This window comes from Zootoca vivipara, chromosome 15 (assembly GCF_965207765.1).
Source record: "Zootoca vivipara chromosome 15, rZooViv2.hap1.1, whole genome shotgun sequence".
Classification (NCBI taxonomy): Eukaryota; Metazoa; Chordata; class Lepidosauria; order Squamata; family Lacertidae; genus Zootoca; species Zootoca vivipara.
The window spans coordinates 10,134,720-10,156,440 of NC_142598.1; the positions used below are offsets into that span (position 1 = coordinate 10,134,720).

The window sequence follows — 21,721 nt, forward strand, 5'->3', positions numbered from 1 at the left end:
CCCTGCAAGTCATTTAATATTTTATTTATTTTTAAAATAGTTTATTTTTCCATTTTTTTCATTTTACAATGTTTCTACCAAAAAAACAACACTAATCTAAACAAAAAAACAACATTTTATTCGACTTCCCTCTCCTCCTCTCTGTGGTTCCTTATTTTATATCACAATCTTACTGCATCACCAATTCCATTATTATTATTATTATTATTATTATTATTATTATTATTATTATTATTATTATTATTATTTTCTTTTTCTATCATTACATACATCTCATATCAATAACATTTATGTTACATCACCTCTTTCCTCCCTTCCTGGGCTTCCCCCAGCTTCCACCTCTGGTTTGTTTCCCTCTTGTTACATACTGCTGTTTCTTAAGAGTCTACTATATAATTTCTATTACTGTTTTAAATGTTCTTTGTTGATAAAGGTGTAAATGTTTATTTAAATCCTGCCATCAAGTCAATAGTCTTCCTTTGTTTCTGCAAGTAAGTTATACTGTAAATGGTTCCCACTCTTTTTCAAAGTCACTGTTGTCTTTTTCTCGAAGTCTGTCCATCAGCTTTGCCAGTTCTGCATAATTCATCAATTTCTCTTGCCATTGTTCTTTAGTTGGAATTTACTGCATCACCAATTCCAACTTATTTATAAATTCAATCTTTTTACTCTCTCTGTTTTTTATTTACTGCTCGTGTTTATCTCAATCCTGCTATCGTTTTTAATGGTTTACAATTTGTCTTCATAAATTCAACCAATTCGCATTCTATAAGAAAAACGTCTCTCATCTGGATCTCTTATTCTTCTGGCAAGTTTCACCATCTCTGCACATTCCATCAGTTTTAATTGTCGATCTTCTTTCATTGGGACTGTTTCTTCTTTCCATCTTTGGGCATACTGTATACCATTCGCAAGTCATTTATTTTTTACACTAACCCTGCACCCAGGACACTTTAGACCAAGACCTTTTCAGCCTGGAGGCCATATTCTCCCTTCTAGGACTCCAGGCCAGAGATCAGGAGCTGCCCTAGCCATTTTGCTCCCTGGGGCAAAGGGAAAGGAAGTGAATTCCCCATTCTGTGCACAAAATTTGACTAGACAGCTGAATCTTACTTCCGCACTGGTGATGGAATAGACTGGGACAACCCAGATGGGTGGGGTACAAATAATCAATATTATTATTATTATTATTATTATTATTATTATTATTATTATTATTCCACCACACCCTTAGGGCAGCGAGCTAGCTTAGGGGCTGTAGGACGGACCACATGGCATATTTCTAGCCACTTTTCCTCCTTCAGAATTTGCTGTCTGAGGCAGCTGCCTCACTCTTTCTGCCTTATGGAAGGGCCGGCCCTGCCAGTGGTGGGTGGCACCTGAAGCAACAGTACACAGATTGATGGATGTGGCTCTTACCTTCTCACAGCAGGCTCTATTCCAGCTACTCAAAAAGTCAGAAGTTTCGCCACCCCCCCCATCCACTCCATTCTCCATCCAGGCAAACAAGAGGCATTATCGCAGTTCAAGGAGACATTCCAACCAGGCAAAAGCAATCGAGGAGAGCATGAAGGAAAGCTAAAACTGAAAACTGATGTGGGGAACTGAACTTAAGATTGGGAAAAAAACGAGAAACCAACATTGACCTGTCCATATTTGATCCAGAATGAACTGGGCACCCCCAAGTTCCCACCTTAGTCCACTCAAACCACCAGAACCCTTCCTCGAATGAATGACTCGCCTGATCAAGAGAGATTGTTAAAACATTAGTTTATTCAAATCATTCTGGAAACATGTGGGTGTTCCATTGCTCCAAGCATAGTTGCAGCAGCCCAGACCCTCTGATGCTCTCTGAAGCATCCCTCCGCCCCCAGGATGTATCCAAAAGATGCCCAGTGGTTATGCTGCATTGGCAAAGCAGCGGTTGTCGGCACTAGTCCGGGGTGCTGGCTTGGATGGGAGTTGGGGGGTCTCTCAAATGTATGGGAGGAGAGGCACGGGGGCAGTGCTTCTTCCTAGAAGCTGGGGGGGGGGTTACCCACAGTGGGCAGGCAGGATGTTGTGAGGATGGCGCTGTCTTCCAATATGCTTGCAACTGAAATATCTGGAAGAGCGGGGTTGCTGCTGGCGAGCCAAAGAGGTGTGGCGGGGACAATGAAGCTATCTATGTCATGCATGTAAGCTAATGTTATTCGTGACCTGGCTTTGACCACGGTGGGAATGGGAATTTGGAGAAGTTGCTTAAACTCTTGTATCGGTGGTGAGAGCATGCCCCTAAGAGACAACAGGGTTTGGAGGGTCTGCCCTAAGTCACCCTAGAATACCCACATGCAAACGGCTCCAAGCCCAATGGGGGATGTGACTACAGGGAACTGGTCTAATGGGCCACTGAAGGTCCAGGGCTCAAGGGACTCTATATGCTTAGAGTCATGCTAACACAGAGCTCCAGGAGCCCTTTCTAGAGCACAGCAGCTGGTCCTAGTCCACACTAGGAAAGGCTCCATTTGAACCACAGCAGAAAGCAATCTGGACCATTTGCATACACTTTTCACTGTATCTGAAGAAGTGTGCATGCACACGAAAGCTCATACCAAAATAAAAACTTAGTTGGTCTTTAAGGTGCTACTGAAGGAATTTTTTTATTTTACTTGGACCATTTGCAGAATGCCACATAACCTGGGGTTCTAGGTAAGGGTTCTAGGAGCATGTGGAGGCTATATGTTTCAGGCCATTGGTTTGCCCAGACCGGAATCGTGTCTATTTTGACCAGCAATGGTTTTTCCAAGGTCTCAGACAGCAGAGGTCCTTCTCTGCCGATTGAGATGTGTCCTGACACAACTGCTCTTTATTAAAATGACCACCGGTTTTGGAGTCCACCAAAAGGTGCCAAGATCAGCTGCTGTATATAGAAACAGAGCCCACCACAGACACCTTCCTGAAAGGCTTCCAACCTACCATTCCCCATTTTCCTCCCCTTCCCTGGGGTGTACAGAGGCTGGTATGCAAGCAGCACTTGTTAAGTGATTGGCAAAGTGAGGCCGTTGTCTTTTCTGGTGGACCGACTGGTGCCAGCCTGTAAGTCGCTAAGTTGGTGTTCCATAAATGCCTCCCTCTAGTCTGCTTTGCCGAACGCTAGAAGGAAACACATTTACTATCCCTGCTCCCAGCTCTGGAGCTCAATAGCCTCCCAAACAATGCTATAGTAGCCCCTGGGATTAGTCATTCTGTCCTCCCTGCCTGGGTTTCTGTTCCTTTGTTCCCCAACCAAATCCTCAGACATTGGCCATTGGCCTTGTCTTTGGACAAAACCACACAGCTCATTCCTGGTTGAATATAACTGAGAACCTGCTTCCTTTGGGCTCAAAGGGTATGGGATGTCATTCCATGTAGACAAAGCGACTTCTTGGAAGCAGCACTTAAACCCATTCCAAAAGAGAAAAAAAAAGCAGCTGTGGAAAGGATGGGCGTGCCAAGTCGGTCAGTGTGCATCCCAGTTTCCTTAAAGAGGCACAAAAGGCCACAGCAAGAAGGAAGTGGTGAGGAGTCTTAACTCTTAAAGTCCCAGGAGATTCAGTCTCCCAGAAGACACACAACTAGCAGCAGGATCGAGCCCCTGCGAACAGCCCCAGACTCCCTGGAAAACGTACAAGGTTTCATTCTTACACTCCCTGCCCCCAAGCTATGTTGCAGACTCGCATCAGATAATCTGAAGGATGTCATGACAATCAACGGACCTGGTCCCAGGAAAGGCCAAGGAGGAGGTTGGGAAATTGAGAGTGTGAGAAGTTAGACGCCCCATCCCCCCTGGAAAAAAAAAGGCCCAGTCCCACAGTAAGGAGACCAGGAGTGCCTCCATAGGTCAGACCTCGCTTGTGACTGACCGGGAGGGAATGAGGACATCTGGGGTGGTGGGGAAAAGACACAGCTGAGGATCAGGTGACCTCTGAGAACACAACTCCGTGATTCTGGAACAGAAAGAGGGAGAGGCAAAAGAGAGAGAGTCAGTTCTGCCTTCAGAAATAGTAACAAACTGTTTGAGAGGTCTGAGTTTGATCAGAACCTTCAGCTGGGCCCTACTAGAGCCAAAACAGCAGGGTCATGACTGTGGTGTAACACCCAAGGTAATCTATCAAGCAGAATCTAGTACCACATTTACTCAAATGTAATGCGCCATCGAATCTAATGCGCACCTCAATTTTCGAAACCTCGAAACCAAAAAAAGTATTTGCTGGCAAACGTAAATGCGCCATCAAATGTAATGCGCACCCGAATTTTCGCGACATAATTTGGCCGAAAAAGGTGCCCATTACATTCGAGTAAATCCGGTAATTTTAAAGCTTTCCTCATCTTGTTGATGTGTGTGCATTTTAAAGAAGCACAATCCTAGTCCTCGTGGCCATAAGATGGTGTTTGAAGATCAGAGGAAAAGTTGACCTAGTGTTTACTTATAGCCCTGCCATATGAGATTTTGCCCCCCTATCTTCTGGTTGTCGCAAAAAATGTCTCAAACAGCAACAACAAAAAGTGTATTTTGGTGTGAACAACATATATATATATAAGGCAAAGCAGCACAACAACATAGAAAACAGTTGCAGCACAGTTCTGTCCCTACTTACTCAGGAGTAAGTTCCACTGTGTTCAGTGGGGCTCATACCCCTCTAAGTGGGCATAGGATTGTGACCTGTGTGTGTGGATTAGGTTGGCTATATAAATTTATCTAGCTGGCATAATTTATTCTAGTCTCAGAATTTTTCTAGTTGCGGAATTTGGAGTATCTAGCACAGAACTACACACACACACACACACACACACACACACACACACACACACACACACAACATTGCTGCTGGTTTCCTTTGAAGGATGTGCCTGCAATCGTTTGTTTCTCGAGGGTCATATGATCTGCGGCAGATGTGCTACGAAGTGCATTCAACGCTCAGGGAACAGACTGCACCTGTTTTCAGCCTGTCTTTGACCCATCAGAGCTGCTGGGAAGGGAGAGCCTGGGACCCAGTGGAGCTAGTTACCCCCAGACGTGAGTCCCTAGCTCTCCTGAATTGCCGCTTCATCCCTGCTGCTCTTCAGAGAGGTGCTGTCTTCCTCCAGTGCTCAAAACCAAAGCATAGTGTGGCAGTCACATTCTTAAGGAAGCCAGCTGCTGGGCTGTATCCCAGCTGCTGCCCAAGCAGGCTAACCCTCAGGACTTTGGTCACTATGTTGAGGTCACTTCCTGCTGTTCTGCAAAGCATCCGAGAAAGCATGGCACAGCCAGAGCAAGCGGGTTATTAATGCTCAAGCTCAGGGAAGCAGGGGGCCGGGGGGGGGGAGAGAGAAGGCTGGCGCATGTTGCCTGCAGGGTGGGCAATGGGCATCCACAGATCAGCTGTCCATGCAAACCCACCTCCATGGGCATTTGTTAACCTACTCCGCCATGTTGCCAGGCCTCCTGTTGCACATAGAATGGTCAGAATAAGGATCTCGCCCAAGGATGACCACCCCCTGCCCTTAAAATGAAGAGAGCTCTCTGCGATTTAGGGTGATGCTGTCCCCTCACTGAGGGGCAGATGGGGCTCGTCAACCTGGAAAGATAACCCATCTAGGAGAAGGAAAACTCTGGTCCTAAACGTCTCCCCCTCTTTGGGAGAAGAAAAGGCTAAGGCAGGCACCCCCAAACTATGGCCCTCCAGATGTTTTGGCCTACAACTCCCATGATCCCTAGCTAACAGAACCAGTGGTCGGGGAAGATGGGAATTGTAATCCAAAACCTCTGGAGGGCCGAAGTTTGGGGATGCCTGGGCTAAGAGGTAAACCCTACACAAATCCAGGGTTGAGTCCCTAAGATAGTTGCCTGGTACCTTGTACGTCTTGCTCTGCTTTCCTTTAGACCACATCAGGAAGGCAAAGATGGGGGGGGTCTTATTGTCTGGGCAGCCCAGGACCTCCATACACCCTGCCCAGGGTTGTGTTCTGGGGAGGTCGCTTTGGTACTGCTAACACCGCAGATTGACTTCACCCCTGGAGGCGTACTCCATTGTATCTTGAGAAAGATGGATGCCAACAACCCCCCCCCCCCCCGTGGACATCATATTATTACAAGCATTCCCCCTCCACCCGCAAGCTGCGATCAAAACAAGCTGACCTCTCTTGGATTTGCATGTGCTGGCCTAATTTTGCTCATCCTGTAGGATGGGTTAAAATATGTGTCAACCCACGTAGACGGGAAACTACTTTTCAGAGGTATTTTGGCATCGCTGGTTACAATTTCCTGTGATGTTGAAGAGCCAGCGACAGCTTAAATGTAGGACCTCATTAAGGGAACCTGCCCCCCGCCCCAAAAAATGCTGTAGGATTCCAAACCCATGGCCCGTGGTGAGGGATGGTGGGAGTTGTAGTCCAGCAATATTGAGAGGGCCACAGGTCTCCCACCTTTACTCTAACTCAGTGTTTCCCAACCTTGGGGCTCCAGCTGTTTTTGGACTACAGCTCCGATAATCCCAAACTAGCAGGACCAGTGGTGATGGGAATTGTAATCCAAAAACAGCTGGAGACTCAAGGCTGGGAAACACTGCTCTAACTGCACAGAAAACTAGCTGTAGGGATTGTGACACTCATTTCCAGGCATCCATGTAATTAGCATTAATCTGAGTGTGTGCTTGTGTACTTTAAGAGGGCAAAATTTTTGTGGGTTTTGAAACTGAGATGGAAATTCAGTCAGCTGAGCCAATCCTAAAAGATAGGTGCGAACTCTCAGGCTGAAAACAGCCCCACTCACCCCTGCAAAAAGGCATGAGGGACGCAGGCTAAAAAGCCACGTGGAAAAACCAAACGAACACTTTGAGGCTCATTTCTTCTGGTTCATTTTTCTCTTTAATAATAAATAATGCTCAGATCATCTCTTCAGTTTCTAATGTGCTTCCAATTCTTAGACATTTCCCCTAATAAATATACCTTCGTTTAAGATAAGAGAATTGCCTGCTGTTGTTAGACTACAACTCCCATCATCCCTAGCTAGCAGGGCCAGTGGTCAGGGATATTGGGAGTTGTAGTCCAACAACAGCTGGAGATCCAAGTTTGAGAAACACTAGGATGGATGTTGAAATGCCCATTAGTTGTAAGGCAACCCCAGCCATGCAGATGACAAAGGAATATAAGAAGTTGGACCCATTTGGTCAACCCACTCAGTATTAGTATTGTCTTCTACACTGGCTGGAAGCAGCTCACCAGAGTCTCAGGCAGGAATCTTTCCCAGCTGTTCCTGGAGAATCTGAGAATTGAACCTAAGCACTGAGCCTTTACACAGGTGGGGCGTCCTGTCCTCATGCCTAGTTGGAGGGGGGAATTTCTGCTTCGATTCGAGCATTCCAGCTCACCTAGTGTAGTGTAACACCGGTCTTGAAAGATCTACACTGGCTCCCAGTACATTTCCGAGCACAGTTCAAAGTGTTGGTGCTGACCTTTAAAGCCCTAAATGGCCTCGGTCCACTATACCTGAAGGGGCGTCTCCACCCCCATCGTTCTGCTCGGACACTGAGGTCCAGTACCGAGGGCCTTCTGGCGGTTCCCTCGTTGCGAGAAGCCAAGTGGCAGGGAACCAGGCAGAGGGCCTTCTCGGTGGTGGCGCCCGCCCTGTGGAATGCCCTCCCATCAGATGCCAAAGAGAAAAACAGCTACCAGATTTTTAGAAGACATCTGAAGGCAGCCCTGTTTAGGGAGGCTTTTAATGTTTAATAGATTATTTTATTTCATTTTTCTGTTGGAAGCCGCCCAGAGTGGCTGGGGAAACCCAGCCAGATGGGCGGGGTATAAATAATAAATTATTATTATTATAATATAGGTGGGTGGGAAACCTCTTGCTTGCTTCAGTGCTTCCCTTCCACCTGAAGGGTCTCCCCAGACCATCAAAGCAACTGACCCAACTCCCTTGACATCTTCATGTCTGTCTCTCTGGACCCATCCATTCCCACAGCCCTCTCTTCTCAACTCTTGCGGCCCTCAACTTCCTTGACCTCTAGTTGTCCCCTACACTGACGTCCTGCCCAAATATTATTCTCCCTCAGTGAGTGTTCCGCCTTGAGCAAGCAATGGGGATGGCATCTTGCGTGGGGCTGAGTCTGACCCAAAGGCAGTTCCCTCCCCCTTCCTCCGGAGCAGTCACTTACTCGTAGGGGCGGGCCATTGGTGCATTTCCAGGTGGCGCCAAGCGGAGAGATCGCGCTAGCTGCCTTTCCAGGCCTCTTGAGAGTAGTGTAGAAAACTCCTGTTCTTCTGGGGGGTCCCTCACCTGCTACATCCCCACCCCACCCCAAGGGGGGGGCAGGCAGCACCATAGCAGGGGAGTGGGGGGGAGCACACATGGATGGATGGGAGAGAACGACACAGAGATTGAAACAATTAGCTGCTTGGTCAACACACACTTGCTTGGATTGGGGAGGGAAGAAAATGGAAGTTTTGGGTTATTTTCAAGGTGTGGAGAATGGCGAGGGCTTGCGGAGAAGGTGGCTCATGCCACACAAAGAAAGACTCGCAAATCCCAAAAGTTCCAGAATCGGGGGCATGGATAGGTTCACAAAAACTCACTCTGTTTATGTGTAAAGTTTCTCCTCTTCCCGGAGGGGAGGTGGTGTGAGCAGGAATCGCTTCCTGCGTCCGCAGGGGGGTTGTGGCCAGGCCCCCTGCGTCATTGGAGTCCTGGGCATGCGTCACGCACTCCAGCCAGCCAATCCAGCAGGCTGGTGGGCGTGGTTTTGCCCTACAAGCTCCTCCTTGTCCGCGGCTTCCTTGGCTCACCCTCCCTCCCTTTAGGCTTTGCCTCAGCACCTGACCTTGCTATAGACCTCGGTTGGTTGCCCAAAGGGCCTGGTAGAAATTTTTTCCACTTGGCCGATTGGGTCCAGCCACTTGGTTTTTTGCCTACCTCGTGGCAAATTGTCACAACTTTGTAAGGTTTGGCAATTAGGCATTGGAAATGTGTTGTGTGTCAGAGGGGAGGTTGTGGCCATCACCTGCCGCTCTCCTTGAAGGGTATTCCGTTAAAGGAATCTGGCGGTCGTGGTTCCTGTCTGGTGCCCAGGTGGTGGCTAGGGCCATGGCATGACCCCGTCCCCTCCGGTGACTCTACGGGAAAGCTTCCAGTTGATTTGCATCAACAAGCTCCCCCTCCAGATTGTTAACCCTTGTGTGACTCCCCGAAGAGCGGGCAGGAGTCAAGTATAGTCTGTTCGGAGCCGATGCCTAAGCCAATACCACTGACATTCAGTAACGAATAAAGTTGTGGCCTTTTTTTAGCTGATTAACCTAAAATACTTGTGTCATGGAATCATAGAGAGAGTTGGAAGAGACCACAAGGGCCATCCAGTCCAACCCCCTGCCAAGCAGGAAACACCATCAAAGCATTCCTGACAGATGGCTGTCAAGCCTCTGCTTAAAGGCCTCCAAAGAAGGAGACTCCACCAGACTCCTTGGTAGCAAATTCCACCGCCGAACAGCTCTTACTGTCAGGAAGTTCTTCCTAATGTTCAGGTGGAATCTTCTTTCTTGTCTGTGTGTCTTATTTCATCACAAAGCGGGGAGCAGGGCCTTGACTCACAACTATGTACAGTAAACTCATGTCTTCTGTGAAGAAGCGCCACTTTCCCCTTGCCTGCCTGCATAATCAGTCCCTCAATTCCATCACAGGGGTTGTCTCTAAACCAGGCTTCCTCAACCTCGGCCCTCCAGATGTTTTTGGCCTACAGCTCCCATGATCCCTAGCTAGCAGGACCAGTGGTCAGGGATGATGGGAAACAAAACATCTGGAGGGCCAAGGTTGAGAAAGCCTGCTCTGAACCAGGGATGGAGACTTTGTGGCCCTCCAGATACTTCTGTTTGAAAGTGTTGGGACTGCAACCCAGCTTGTGCTGGAGACTGATGTGTCTGCCCGGGGGAAAGTAGACACAGAGAGAGGAACCTCCCACTTCAAATTTGCATCAGCCCCAGCCAGCACGGACAATAGCCATGGGTGAGGTAGTCCACCAATATCTGGAGGGCCCACAGTTCCCTTACCCCTGCCCTACACTGCCAATCCCACCCAACCATGTTGAACTGAGACCTGCTGAAGGTGAGCTTTTGCTTGAACAGGAGTCCCTCTGGGCTTACAGATATGTGAGCAGAGAAGGGAAGGCTGGACTGAGCAGGCTCTGAGATAAGCAAATTGCAAGGAGATTGGGAATTCAAGGGAGTTGGCTGGCAGGTGGCTTCCTCCCACGTGGTCCAAGCATCATTGTGGCGGTTTGCCCCCCCCCCCATCCAGGGAGGCAACTAGAGTTAGGGGCTCAAGAACTAAGAGAAGTAGCTAGCCTGGCACACTCCCCTGTTGTGGTTAGAGCTGCCATGTCTTGCTGCCCCCTGCTTCCTCCTCCTTTTCATCACCCTAAAGATCCACCTTTCCAATTTCTGCAACTCCCTACCTTCTGCTTCTTGGCCTTCCCCTCTCAAACGGTTCAGAATAGCTCAGCCAAGAAGAGCCTTTTTTCCTTCTGACAAATGAACCCACCCTACTCCATTTTTTGGCACTGCTCCATTTTATTCTTGGCATCAAGTCCAGGCATCTTTTAAAAGCTCTCTACATTCAGACTGTGAGCCAATGGATCAAGCACTTTTTGCATGGTGGATTTTTTCCCCTTGTGGTTATTTGTTTAGATAGCAAGGCACTTAAAAAAAGAAAGAAAGCACCTGTGTATTCTATTTGCTTTTTTTAGGGAAGAAAGCAAGACATTAACAGGGGGAAGAGCACTCCTAGCAAGCAGAGAAGGAAAGGACAGGGCAAGAAACACAAGGGAGCAAAGAGCAGACAGTGCAACGTATCTGAAGAAGTGTGCATGCACACGAAAGCTCATACCAAAATAAAAACTTAGTTGGTCTTTAAGGTGCTGCTGGAAGGAATTTTTTTATTAGTGCAACATAGTGAGCGATCGGAAACCGCAAGTGCAAAGAGGCAAAAGGTCTTTCCAGGATGTCTAAGCAAGAAGCAAAAGTGTCTCTGGGAGATAATAGGGAGCCAGTCCAGTAAGCAGTAATGAGGAATGCCATGATCAAAGCAACACCATGCGGTATGGATTATTCAGCAAGCAGAACTTGGAAGAGAAATGAAACATTTAAGGTGGGAGAGAGGCGGACAGAAAACAAAACAGGACGAGAATCCCAGATGAGAAACAATCAGAGCTCAAAGCAACGATTAAGCAACTGATAATAGAAAGGGATGGATTCTGGCAATATCAAAAAAGAAATACGTGGCATGATCTACAGAGAGAGAGAGAATTTGATGAGGTGGGTGGGTGAAGTTATGCAAACACACACACACACACACACACACACACACACCCAAGGTTACATACTTGGGTAGAGAATTGGAGACCCAAATCCTTACTGAGATAAAAAAAGCAGTAAAAATGGTGGTTTAGAATGGAGGGGAAAACTCAATGCTATGTATATAGATTATTAGGGAGTGAAAGCTCTGATGCAGAAAATAACGAAGAAACAGAACAGTTGTAAGTGTAAAAGAGGCCAAAAGAAGAGTTGGCGTGTGTGTGTGTAACATTCACATGTAAAGGTTGGCAATCTAAACAGATTTTGTGAATAAGTGAAAGCTCGGAGATACACCAATGAATGTTTATAGTCACTTTGGTTTGGCTCTTGGCATTCATTTGTACATTCCTAAAACTGGGGAAACTCATCTGTGATGGTGGGTACTCATGTGTGAATGATGATATTCTCCAGGTTTCAGATATCCCTGTAAGAAGGGCAATTCTTGGAAACCATGTCAAAGTGGCTGCCCAGTTGCCCGGTTGTTCATCAAGGCAACAGCTAGTCAGTCCTCCCTTTGACCACTCATGAAGTGGAGCAAAGAGTTGAGAGGATGGCTGCAGGACAGCTTAGGTACCATGTGATGGGCAGCCAGACATGTCCCATCACACAAAAGAGGTTGCTTTATGTGAAATTGTTCTTTAGCTCTGCCCTCCCGTCTTCCTCAATCCCTCCCCCCCTTCCCTCTGCACAAATTCATCTGCTCTCCAGTCTTCAAGCATCACTTGGGAGCCTTTTGCCAAGCTGCTCCCTCCATCTGAGACAACCTGTCTTTCGTCTTTGCCTTCCCTCTTAAAATCCATTTCTTCCACCCAAACATTTCCTGGATTACCACAACCTCCTTTCTTGCTTCTTGGTTACTCCATACAGCTATCACCTCTCATTATTCACTAGGCACATTCTGTCTTCTCTTCCCAGTTTTGTCCTTTCCATCACACCAAGATTATATGGGTCTCTAAGCAACAGAAACTTTTGAATTCTCCTTGTTTGGTCCATTATGATACATCCCACCTTCCTTCCATGGTGGAACTCAGGTGGAATTCCCCCTATAATATCTCTTCTTAATTACTGCATCGAGCCCAGAACTTCATGTTGAAGACAACACATGGCACCAGGAATGAAATGTATGATTGTGGAAAGCTACTTATGGAATGGTGGGACGCTGGTGGCGCTGTGGGTTAAACCACTGAGCCTAGGGCTTGCCGATCAGAAGGGCGGCAGTTTAAATCCGCACCATGGGGTGAGCTCCCATTGCTCGGTCCCAGCTCCTGCCATCCTAGCAGTTCGAAAGCACCTCAAAGTGCAAGTAGATAGATAGGTACCGCTCCAAGCGGGAAGGTAAACGGCGTTTCCGGATGCTGCTGTGGTTTGCCAGAAGCGGCTTTGTCATGCTGGCCACATGACCTGGAAGCTGTACGCTTGTTCCCTCGGCCAATAATGCGCAACCCCAGAGTCGGTCACGACTGGACCTAATGGTCAGGGGTCCCTTTACCTTTACCTTTACTTATGGAATATCTGAAGCTAACATTCCTTCCAGTGCTCAAACTTTTAAATTGCCACTTTCCATCCCTCAGTGTCACCCCATTCTCAATCTGCTTAAACCCTTTGCATTCTTTAAAATCATTTTCTCCTTCTCTTTTTCCTTTATTCCAGCCTATGCAGCTGTTTAAAAGTGTCATTTTACAACCTGCTTTTGCTCCCCTTCCCCACCCTAACTTAATGCAAACTCAGAAATTCTCCAAGTAGGACTGAGTGATGATAGCCTGTACATGTATATTGGAAGATACAGGGCCGGCTCTAGGTAAGGTCCCGGTGGCGCGGTGCGCCAGGGCGCCGGGCCGGGAGGCAGGACGCTGCAAGGGCGGGGACGCCGGAGCGATCTCCGCGCCTCAGCGCCAGGGCGCCCAACCTGCTCCAGACTGCCCTGGGAAGATATATCTATTCATCTATCAATCGGACCCAGCACTCCAAGCAACTGGGTCTAGCATCTAAACTGGAGGCATTTCCCACAATGCCCCGACATAGTGTTCCTCTGGGACGCTGTATGAGATTTAAAGACTAAAGGGGCCAATGACCATCAGGTCCAGTCGTGTCCGACTCTGGGGTTGCGGCGCTCATCTCACTCTATAGGCTGAGGGAGCCGGTGTTTGTCCGCAGACAGCTTCCAGGTCATGTGGCCAGCATGACAAAGCTGCTTCTGGCGAACCAGAGCAGCGCACAGAAACGCCGTTTACCTTCCCTCCGGAGCGGTCCCTATTTATCTACTTGAACTTTGACGTGCTTTCGAACTGCTTTCTAGCTCACCCCGTTGCAGGGATTCGAACCACCGACCTTCTGATCAGCAAGCCCTAGGCTCTGTGGTTTAACCCACAGCGCCACCTGGGTCCTGTATGGGATTTAAGTGGTGGCTAAAGCCAGTTGATCAGAGAGCTCTAGTTGCTCCCCACCTCGGCTCCCACTGTGCCATGTAGGCCTGTCAGGGCCCACAGACTGAGGAGGGAGCCCAACGGAGAGCCCACAGCCCACCCCCAAACCTGGAGCCAAGTGTGTGTCCGTGCATGAGCCGTAGAGATGTTTTAGGACTTCTCAGAGCATGAGGTGGGCAAGGGTTGCTGGGCACTTACCTGAGCCACACTCAACTTTTCAAGGGAACTGTCCACACAGGGCAAGCCTATGACAGGGACACTGGGCAAGCTGCTTTCAGTTGGGGTTGTTTTCTTGGCCGTAGGCGGGCTGCTCTGGAAATTGTTGACCACGCAAGTCACCTGCCAGCAAAAGAAGGTAGGAGCATAAAAAACCCTCTTCTCCTGATCCCGAACAATACAGTGAAAGAAAAAGGCAGAGTGCCTGCAGGTCCTGTCCCTGCCTCTCACCATCTGACCCAGGGCGGGGCCTGACATGCCTCAAAAGGACTGCCGCCGCCGCCGCCGCCGCTGCTTGAAAAGTATAACCAAAAAACAAAAATACATCAAAAACTGAAATGTTAAAATGATTGTAAAATTATTGAAATGTATAAAATTGGAAATTACAACAAACAAACAAATAAATAAACAAACAAACAAGAGTGGTGTCAAGAGGCAGGACTTTTTTGGTGATGGCACCCTTCCTATAGAACACTTTCCCCAGGGAAGATCACCTAGTGCCTTCTGTGCCATCTTTTCGGTGCCAGGCAAAGCTATGCCCCACCCCAGGAGTTTGTTCATTTTTTCTGTAGTCCTTGACAGTTTTGTCGGCTTTAACGGTGGTAGGATTTTTAGGGCTTTAGAATTAACATCTCACCCTGCTGTTGGTTTGTAAGATTATTTACGGAGGCTGTTATTTTGGAAAGGCAAGCTTTTCACACGTAGTTTTGCACAACGCTTGCCAATGTCTCCATGTAATTGCATTTCCTACTTTGTATGTTGTACGGCACCTAGAGGCTTCTGTGTAGGTGAAGTACTAATCTGATAATAATACTAATAATCTGGTGAGGAGGCTCCTGTAACTGCTGTGCAGACACTTATTAAATTAGGCGACTTTCGTCTTCCAAAGCAACTCCTCTATTCCCAGCTTAAAAATGGAAAGCGAAATACCAGTGGACAACAAAAGAGGTTTAAAGATGTTCTCAAAGCAAATCTGGGGAAAAAATATATAGTATAAGCACTGATAACTGGGAAACCCTGGCCTGTGAGTGCTCCAATTGGAGAACAGCCTTTACTAAAAGTGTCATGGGCTTTGAAGACACTCGAACTCAGGACGAAAGGGAGAAACGTGGTAAGAGGAAGGCACGCTTGGCAAACCCTCACCATGATCAACTCCTGCCCGGAAACCTATGTCCCCACTGTGGAAGGACGTGTGGATCCAGAATTGGCCTCCACAGTCCCATACAGGGTCACTGTTAAAACCGTGTTCATGGAAGACAATCTTAATCGCCAAAGAGAAAAGAATGAAGAGAGCAGAACAGAACATTAGCCTACTGCGCACGAAGTCCCCAATAGAAGGCCCACGTGGCACAACTCCTCAGTAGGGTTGCCAGATTCAATAGTGGACAGGACTTCTGTGCCTTTAATTGCCCTGCTCTCTTTTGAGTCTGGAAACCTTAAAGAGAAACCAGCAGACCCTTTGCTTGGAAATTAAACAAAGGGTCTGCTGGTTTCTCTTTAAGGTTTCCAGACTCAAAAGAGAGCAGGGCAATTAAAGGCACAGAAGTCCTGTCCACTATTGAGTCTGGCAACCCTACTCCTGAGCATCTTGCCCATCTCCCTTTCACCAGCTAACATCCTGCATCTGCAGGTGAGGAGGCCCGAGCTCTCTCTTCCCCCACGTCCTGTGCGGAAGCCCCGCCTCCCCCAGTCTGCCTTCAGTCTTGCCCACGACAGACACACCATCACTTACCAGGAAGGCAGCAATGGCCCCACCGGTGAGGAACCCCGCCAGCACATCGGACCAGTGGTTCCGATACTCCGCAACGCGAACCACACCCACCAGGAAAGCAGGGCACAACAGAGCCAGGCACAGGGAAGGCTTGGCCAGGCGAGAGCCCTTCAGCTGGAAGACCAGGGTCACGTACATCTGCAGGGGGAGAGAGGTGCAACAGAGGGTCACAGTCGGAGGCTGGCAATGGGGGCAATGAGGGCAGTTGCTTAGGGGCTCCCAGTACGTTTCCGAGCACAATTCAAAGTGTTGGTGCTGACCTTTAAAGCCCTAAACAGTCTCGGCCCAGTATACCTGAAGGAGCGTCTCCACCCCCATTGTTTAGCCCGGACACCGAGATCCAGCGCCGAGGGCCTTCTGGCAGTTCCCTCACTGCGAGAAGCAAAGCTACAGGGAACCAGGCAGAGGGCCTTCTCGGTAGTGGCGCCCACCCTGTGGAATGCCCTCCTATCAGATGTCTGACTTTTAGAAGACATCTGAAGGCAGCCTTGTTTAGGGAAGTTTTAGTGTGACATTTTAATCTTTGTTGGAAGCCACCCAGAGTGGCTGGGGAGGCCCAGCCGGATGGGCGGGGTACAATTAAATTAATAATAATAATAATAATAATAATAATAATAATAATAATACAGTGGAACCTTGGTTTACGCCTACCTCCATTTACAAAAACCTTCGCTTACGAACATCGTAGACCCAGAAGTGTTTACATCTGGGTTCCGCGGTGTCAGATGCGCAGACGCGGTGTGCGCAGCTCGCGCATGTGCAGAAGCGATCTGCGCAGCGTGTGCGTGCGCAGAAGCGCTCTATCAGCACTTCGCGCACGCACAGAAGCGTGCCTTCGGCGAGCAAATGCCTCGGCGAGCGAACGCCTCCACGGAACAGATTGCGTTTGCAAACTGAGGTGCCACTGTAATAATAATAATAATAAGTCTTCCTTGGAGGGCGTTAGGAATGCATAACAGAGTCGCGGGCATTGCAGGATGCACAGCTATTATGTTGTGGTATTTTAAAAATGTAAATAAAAAAGGCGGGTTTACAGTTCTTATTACAAATACGCTGTATTGTGGCGCTTCCAGAGAGGCAGCAGTCAACTGCAGAGTCCTGATTCATTCCCCACCCCACCCCCTGCCTCGACTTACCACTGAAATGGGCCTTAGAGCAACCAGCAGTTTCCTACATTCCTGTAGCTACTGCCACCACATTTCTTCAAGACCTGTGAGCAGGTGCGTCAGCTAGTGGGGGCCAAGATACTTTGCCCCTCCCTCCCGAAGTTCTTAAGGAGGGAGCCGGGTCCCCTCAGTATTGAGCAGCGATGTGGCACATGTTGCATCAGTGCATCACACTACGTGGTGTGTGTGAAATCAGTGCATTGCATGATGTGTCGTGTGACATCAGACATCAGATCGCTCAATAGTGGAGGCAAGTCAGCATTCCTGCCCCCGACCACTGTACCTCCTCCTTAATTCACTCAGCAGGGCCTTCTGCCCCTAGTCCTACAGGACCCTCATAAAAGTGCGTGGTCCAAACTAGCGCACCAAAAACTCCTTTCCTGCGGACTCCATCCGCATCAGCTCCTTATGATGGGCCTTACCAATGCAAAAAGGCTAATTGGACAGCGCCTCAAGGACCCTGAGCAACAGAACAACCTGGCCATCATAAAGAAATCCTGCCCTTGGTTTGCCTTCTTTTCCCCCCTCCCAGCTGGAACCCCTGTCACGCTATCTGTATAAATTAACCATCTCTAAATTCAGATGTGCTTTTACTTTGGCCAAATTGGATGTGCTGCCCTCCGCCGTACTCGAGGGCAGATTTCAAAAGATTCCAGCGGAAAACCGACTCTGCCCCTGTGGAATTGGCAACACGGAAACAGTGGTTCACATCCTTCTGTCGTGTCCCCTCTATAAAGACTTGCAGCTCGATCTCATTACACCACTACTCATAACTATCCCAGGCCGCTCAATTGAGGCCACATTGTTCTTTCTTCTATCAGATCAAAATGACCTGAGAACAACAAAAGTTGTCAGACTCATCAAGGGTGCAATGAGACTAAGGGCTACCTTTTAAACGATAATCATAGTCATATGGCTGATCCTTTTATCCATGTTGTTTTTAATTGTATATTGCATGTATTCTGTTGCTATGGCTGTCAGCTATGCAAATAAAGCTTATTGATTGATTGATACACACACACACACACACACACACACACACACACACACACACACACCAATGGAAAGCTGAGTACACACAGCACTGCAGCACTGCTTTAACCCCAACTGAAACAGTGTGCCCCATATCAGTTCTCCTGTGGGGGGGGGGCTAACCAGCCCACATATTGGGGGTTGGGAAAGGTTCTCTGCCAGGTCGGTTTAGCCAGCGGTACATCTGTGGTGCTGTGGGTTGAACCACAGAGCCTAGGGCTTGCCGATCAGAAGGTCAGCAGTTTGAATCCCCGCCACGGGTGAGCTCCCGTTGCTCGGTCCCTGCTCCTGCCCACCTAGCAGTTCAAAAGCAAGCAGTGCAAGTAGATAAATAGGTACTGCTCTGGCGGGAAGGTAAACGGCGTTTCCGTGCGCTGCTCTGGTTCGCCAGAAGCGGCTTAGTCATGTTGGCCACATGACCTGGAAGCTGTACGCCGGCTCCCTCGGGCAATAAAGTGAGATGAGTGCTGCAACCCCAGAGTCGGTCACGACTGGACCTAATGGTCAGGGGTCCCTTTACCCTTTGCCTTTACATCTGTGTATGTACGTCTTTCCTCCTGCGAGACTCGGCTGCTTTGTTCTCTTGTGTCTAGAGCTGGTTGTTCAGCTTATTAATCATGTTAATAATGAAAATCTTAATAATGAAAATCTTAATGATAATAAATCTTAATAATGAAAATCTTAATGGTAATAAATCTTAATAATGAAAATCTTAATAATAATAAATCTTAATAATGAAACCAGCGAATGCACAAAGCCATTAGATAATCAAGCAGCTTTCTGCAGCGCTGCATGTTCTGAATTGCACTGTGTTTTATATGCAGGAAGAAGCCTAACAGGAAAGCTGGCTCTGCAGCCCAGCCCAGGATAGAGGCTGTTCTCACCATCATTTGGTCCCTTCCAGGTCTTTGATATGATGAATTTCTCCCTCCTTCGCAGCTGACACCTATTGCTTGCCCCAAGACATTTTGCTGCCCAAGGCAGAGCCTATGTATCTTCTCTCTCTCTCCCTCTCTCTTACACACACACACACACACAAGCAAACACAGGCAAACACTTTGAAAAGTCTCGTTCGATATGCAGATATTAAGGGCTCATCCACACTTCTGCTTGTCCCTTGCCTAGAAAGCACAGGTCTGGGCAGTTTTCTGGTCCAGGCAATTTTGCCTTTGCTCTGTCGCTTTCCCCTGGAAATCCTCTCTCTAGAACAAGCAGCGTTCTGCAGAAAACCAATTGCCATTGGTTCCAATTCAGTAATGGAGCAAATGGATGTTTGGATGAGCCTTTATTCCTGCCCTTATGTATTCCCACCCCATAGCAGATTGCTGCCACCACCGCAGCTAAAGTCTTTCTTGCTGATCCTGGGTGTCCCCCAGATGTTGTTGGAGAGGCAAAGGGAAATTATTTAGGAACATAGAAACAAACTCGCCTGCTGGATCAGGCCAATGACCAGCATCCTGTTCTCACAGTGGCCAACCAGATACGACTTGTGGGGAACCAGCGAGGGGAACACGAGCACAAGAGCCCTCTCCCATCCCATGGTTTACAGCAGGCATCCCCAAACTTCGGCCCTCCAGATGTTTTGGACTACAATTCCCATCTTCCCCGGCCACTGGTCTTGTTAGCTAGGGATCATGGGAATTGTAGGCCAAAACATCTGGAGGCCCGCAGTTTGGGGATGCCTGGTTTACAGCTACAGGTATCTGGAAGCGTGCTTGCCTTCAACTGTGGAGGTAGACCATTCGGTCCTCTCCATCTGGAAAGAGAGTAGGTTCTCTGCTCAGATCAGGTGACACTTTGTGACACTGCTGAGCCACCCAACTCATTTCTTTTCTGAGCCTTGATAGCAAAAGGCCCACTTTCCTCCCCTCTTTTTTCCTTCATGCCCATCAGAAGGCAGCCCAGCCCCCCTAAGGAGCCCACTTTGGGGTGGGGCAAGCAAAATCCAGAGCTGTCTGGCATCCCTTGCGATCGTAGGTCAGGGTTTCCCTTGGGCTGCCATACGTCCAGATTTCCCTGGACATTATCGGGATTTCGAAGGCCGAAATGACGTTTGGGAGGGCATTTCCGAAATGTGGCACTTTGTCCTGGATTTTAGGCAAGTCAATTGAAAAATTGTGGTTTGGGGGACGGTTTTGTTAAAACAAAAAAGCTGTACAACTTTTGGGTTTTCCTTAAAAAAAAAACACAACAATTTTGGGGTCTTTCAGCGTGTCCTGGATTTTACTTTTTGAAATAAGGCAACCCTAGTTTCCCCAAACTTGAGTCTCCAGCTATTTTTGGACTACAACTCCCATCATCCCTAGCTAGCAGGAGCAGTGGCCGGGGAGATGATGGGACTTGTAGTCCAAAACCAGCTGGAGACCCAAGTTTGGGAAAACTTGGTGTAGGTGGCCTTTGAAAGGTTGGGCCCCGCAGTCACCTCCACCACACCCAACATGTCCTTGTGGGAAGAGCTCGGCGCTTTCTTCATACCGCTGCCACTTCAGTTCCCTCCTCACTCCGACACCCATCTCCCCGGCCCCTCCGCCCACCAGAGCCTCGTACCACAGTATACGCCACAGCGTAAGCGCTGAGAGCAGCATCCTTGGAGGGGAAGGCCTTGCGGGCGGCAGTGACCAGGACGGGGTTGCCCGTGCAGGCGGCCTTGTCCGTGACGTAGAAGGTGCCTGGTGGCAGCTGGCAGCCGAGGGCAGTGTAGTTGGGTCGACACACCGACAGGAAGTGTGGAGTCTGGTTGCCGGTCACCACCTGGCCAGCGTTGGCAAAGATAGTGGTAGTGAAGAGGCCAAACGAATAAATGCCTGTGGGAAAGTAAAAGGCAAGAAAAGGGCTGAAAGGAAGGAGGTGAGCAGCTGGAGGTGGCGAAGATGGGGCTTGTAAAAGATATATCGTCCAAAACTGGTTTGAATTCCATATCGTGATATCGGTTTCATAATTTTTCGCCTGGCAGCAGTGCCGGATTTACGTATAAGCTAAACAAGCTGTAGCTTAGGGCCCCACTCTCTTGCCCCGCCCCCCAAATTAAAGAAATAAAAACCTGGATGTACATTTCCAAAATATAAGATTAAAAAATAAAATAAAACCTACTACAGCAACAGTGTTTTGTGTTGTGTAGGCTCCTGCGATGTAAGTAATGGGCCCTGCCTGCTAGCCTGCTCCCTAAAATACCACTGGTTTACTCATTTTTATATATCGTGTTTCTCTGAAAATAAGACACCGTCTTATATTTAAAGGTAAAGGTAAAGGGACCCCTGACCATTAGGTCCAGTCGTGACCGACTCTGGGGTTGCGGCGCTCATCTCGCATTATTGGCCGAGGGAGCCGGCGTATAGCTTCCAGGTCATGTGGCCAGCATGACAAAGCCGCTTCTGGCGAACCAGAGCAGCACATGGAAACGCCGTTTACCTTCCCGCTGTAGCGGTTCCTATTTATCTACTTGCATTTTGACGTGCTTTCGAACTGCTAGGTTGGCAGGAGCTGGGACCAAGCAACGGGAGCTCACCCCGTCACAGGGATTCGAACCGCCGACCTTCTGATCAGCAAGCCCTAAGCTCAGTAGTTTAACCACAGCGCCACCTGGGTCCCTTATTTTCAGGGGATGTCTTGGTTTTTCCCCCTCCGCCTGCTGCTGCGGCCAGCATTGCTGCTGCACCTATCACTATGTCTTATTTTCAGGGTATGGCTTATATTCCTTGAATGCTTAAAAATCCTGCTATGGCTTATTTTATGGCTATGCCTTATTTTCGGAGAAACAGGGTAGAGGGTGC

At 48.4% G+C, this 21,721-nt stretch overlaps 1 protein-coding gene across 1 annotated transcript in view; it reads right to left on the bottom strand.

The window, feature by feature from the left end:
• Positions 1 to 1,753: 1,753 nt before the first annotated feature.
• PLPPR2 (phospholipid phosphatase related 2) overlaps positions 1,754 to 21,721 on the bottom strand; it is a 36,023-nt gene continuing 16,055 nt past the window's right edge. The window contains exons 4-8 of the mRNA XM_060268755.2: positions 20,499 to 20,755; positions 15,715 to 15,891; positions 13,965 to 14,105; positions 8,160 to 8,284; positions 1,754 to 3,965 (exon numbers count right to left, since the gene is read on the bottom strand). Of these exons, the coding sequence (XP_060124738.1) occupies positions 3,860 to 3,965; positions 8,160 to 8,284; positions 13,965 to 14,105; positions 15,715 to 15,891; positions 20,499 to 20,755 (806 nt within the window). The 3' untranslated portion in view covers positions 1,754 to 3,859. The remainder of the gene's footprint in view (positions 3,966 to 8,159; positions 8,285 to 13,964; positions 14,106 to 15,714; positions 15,892 to 20,498; positions 20,756 to 21,721) is intronic.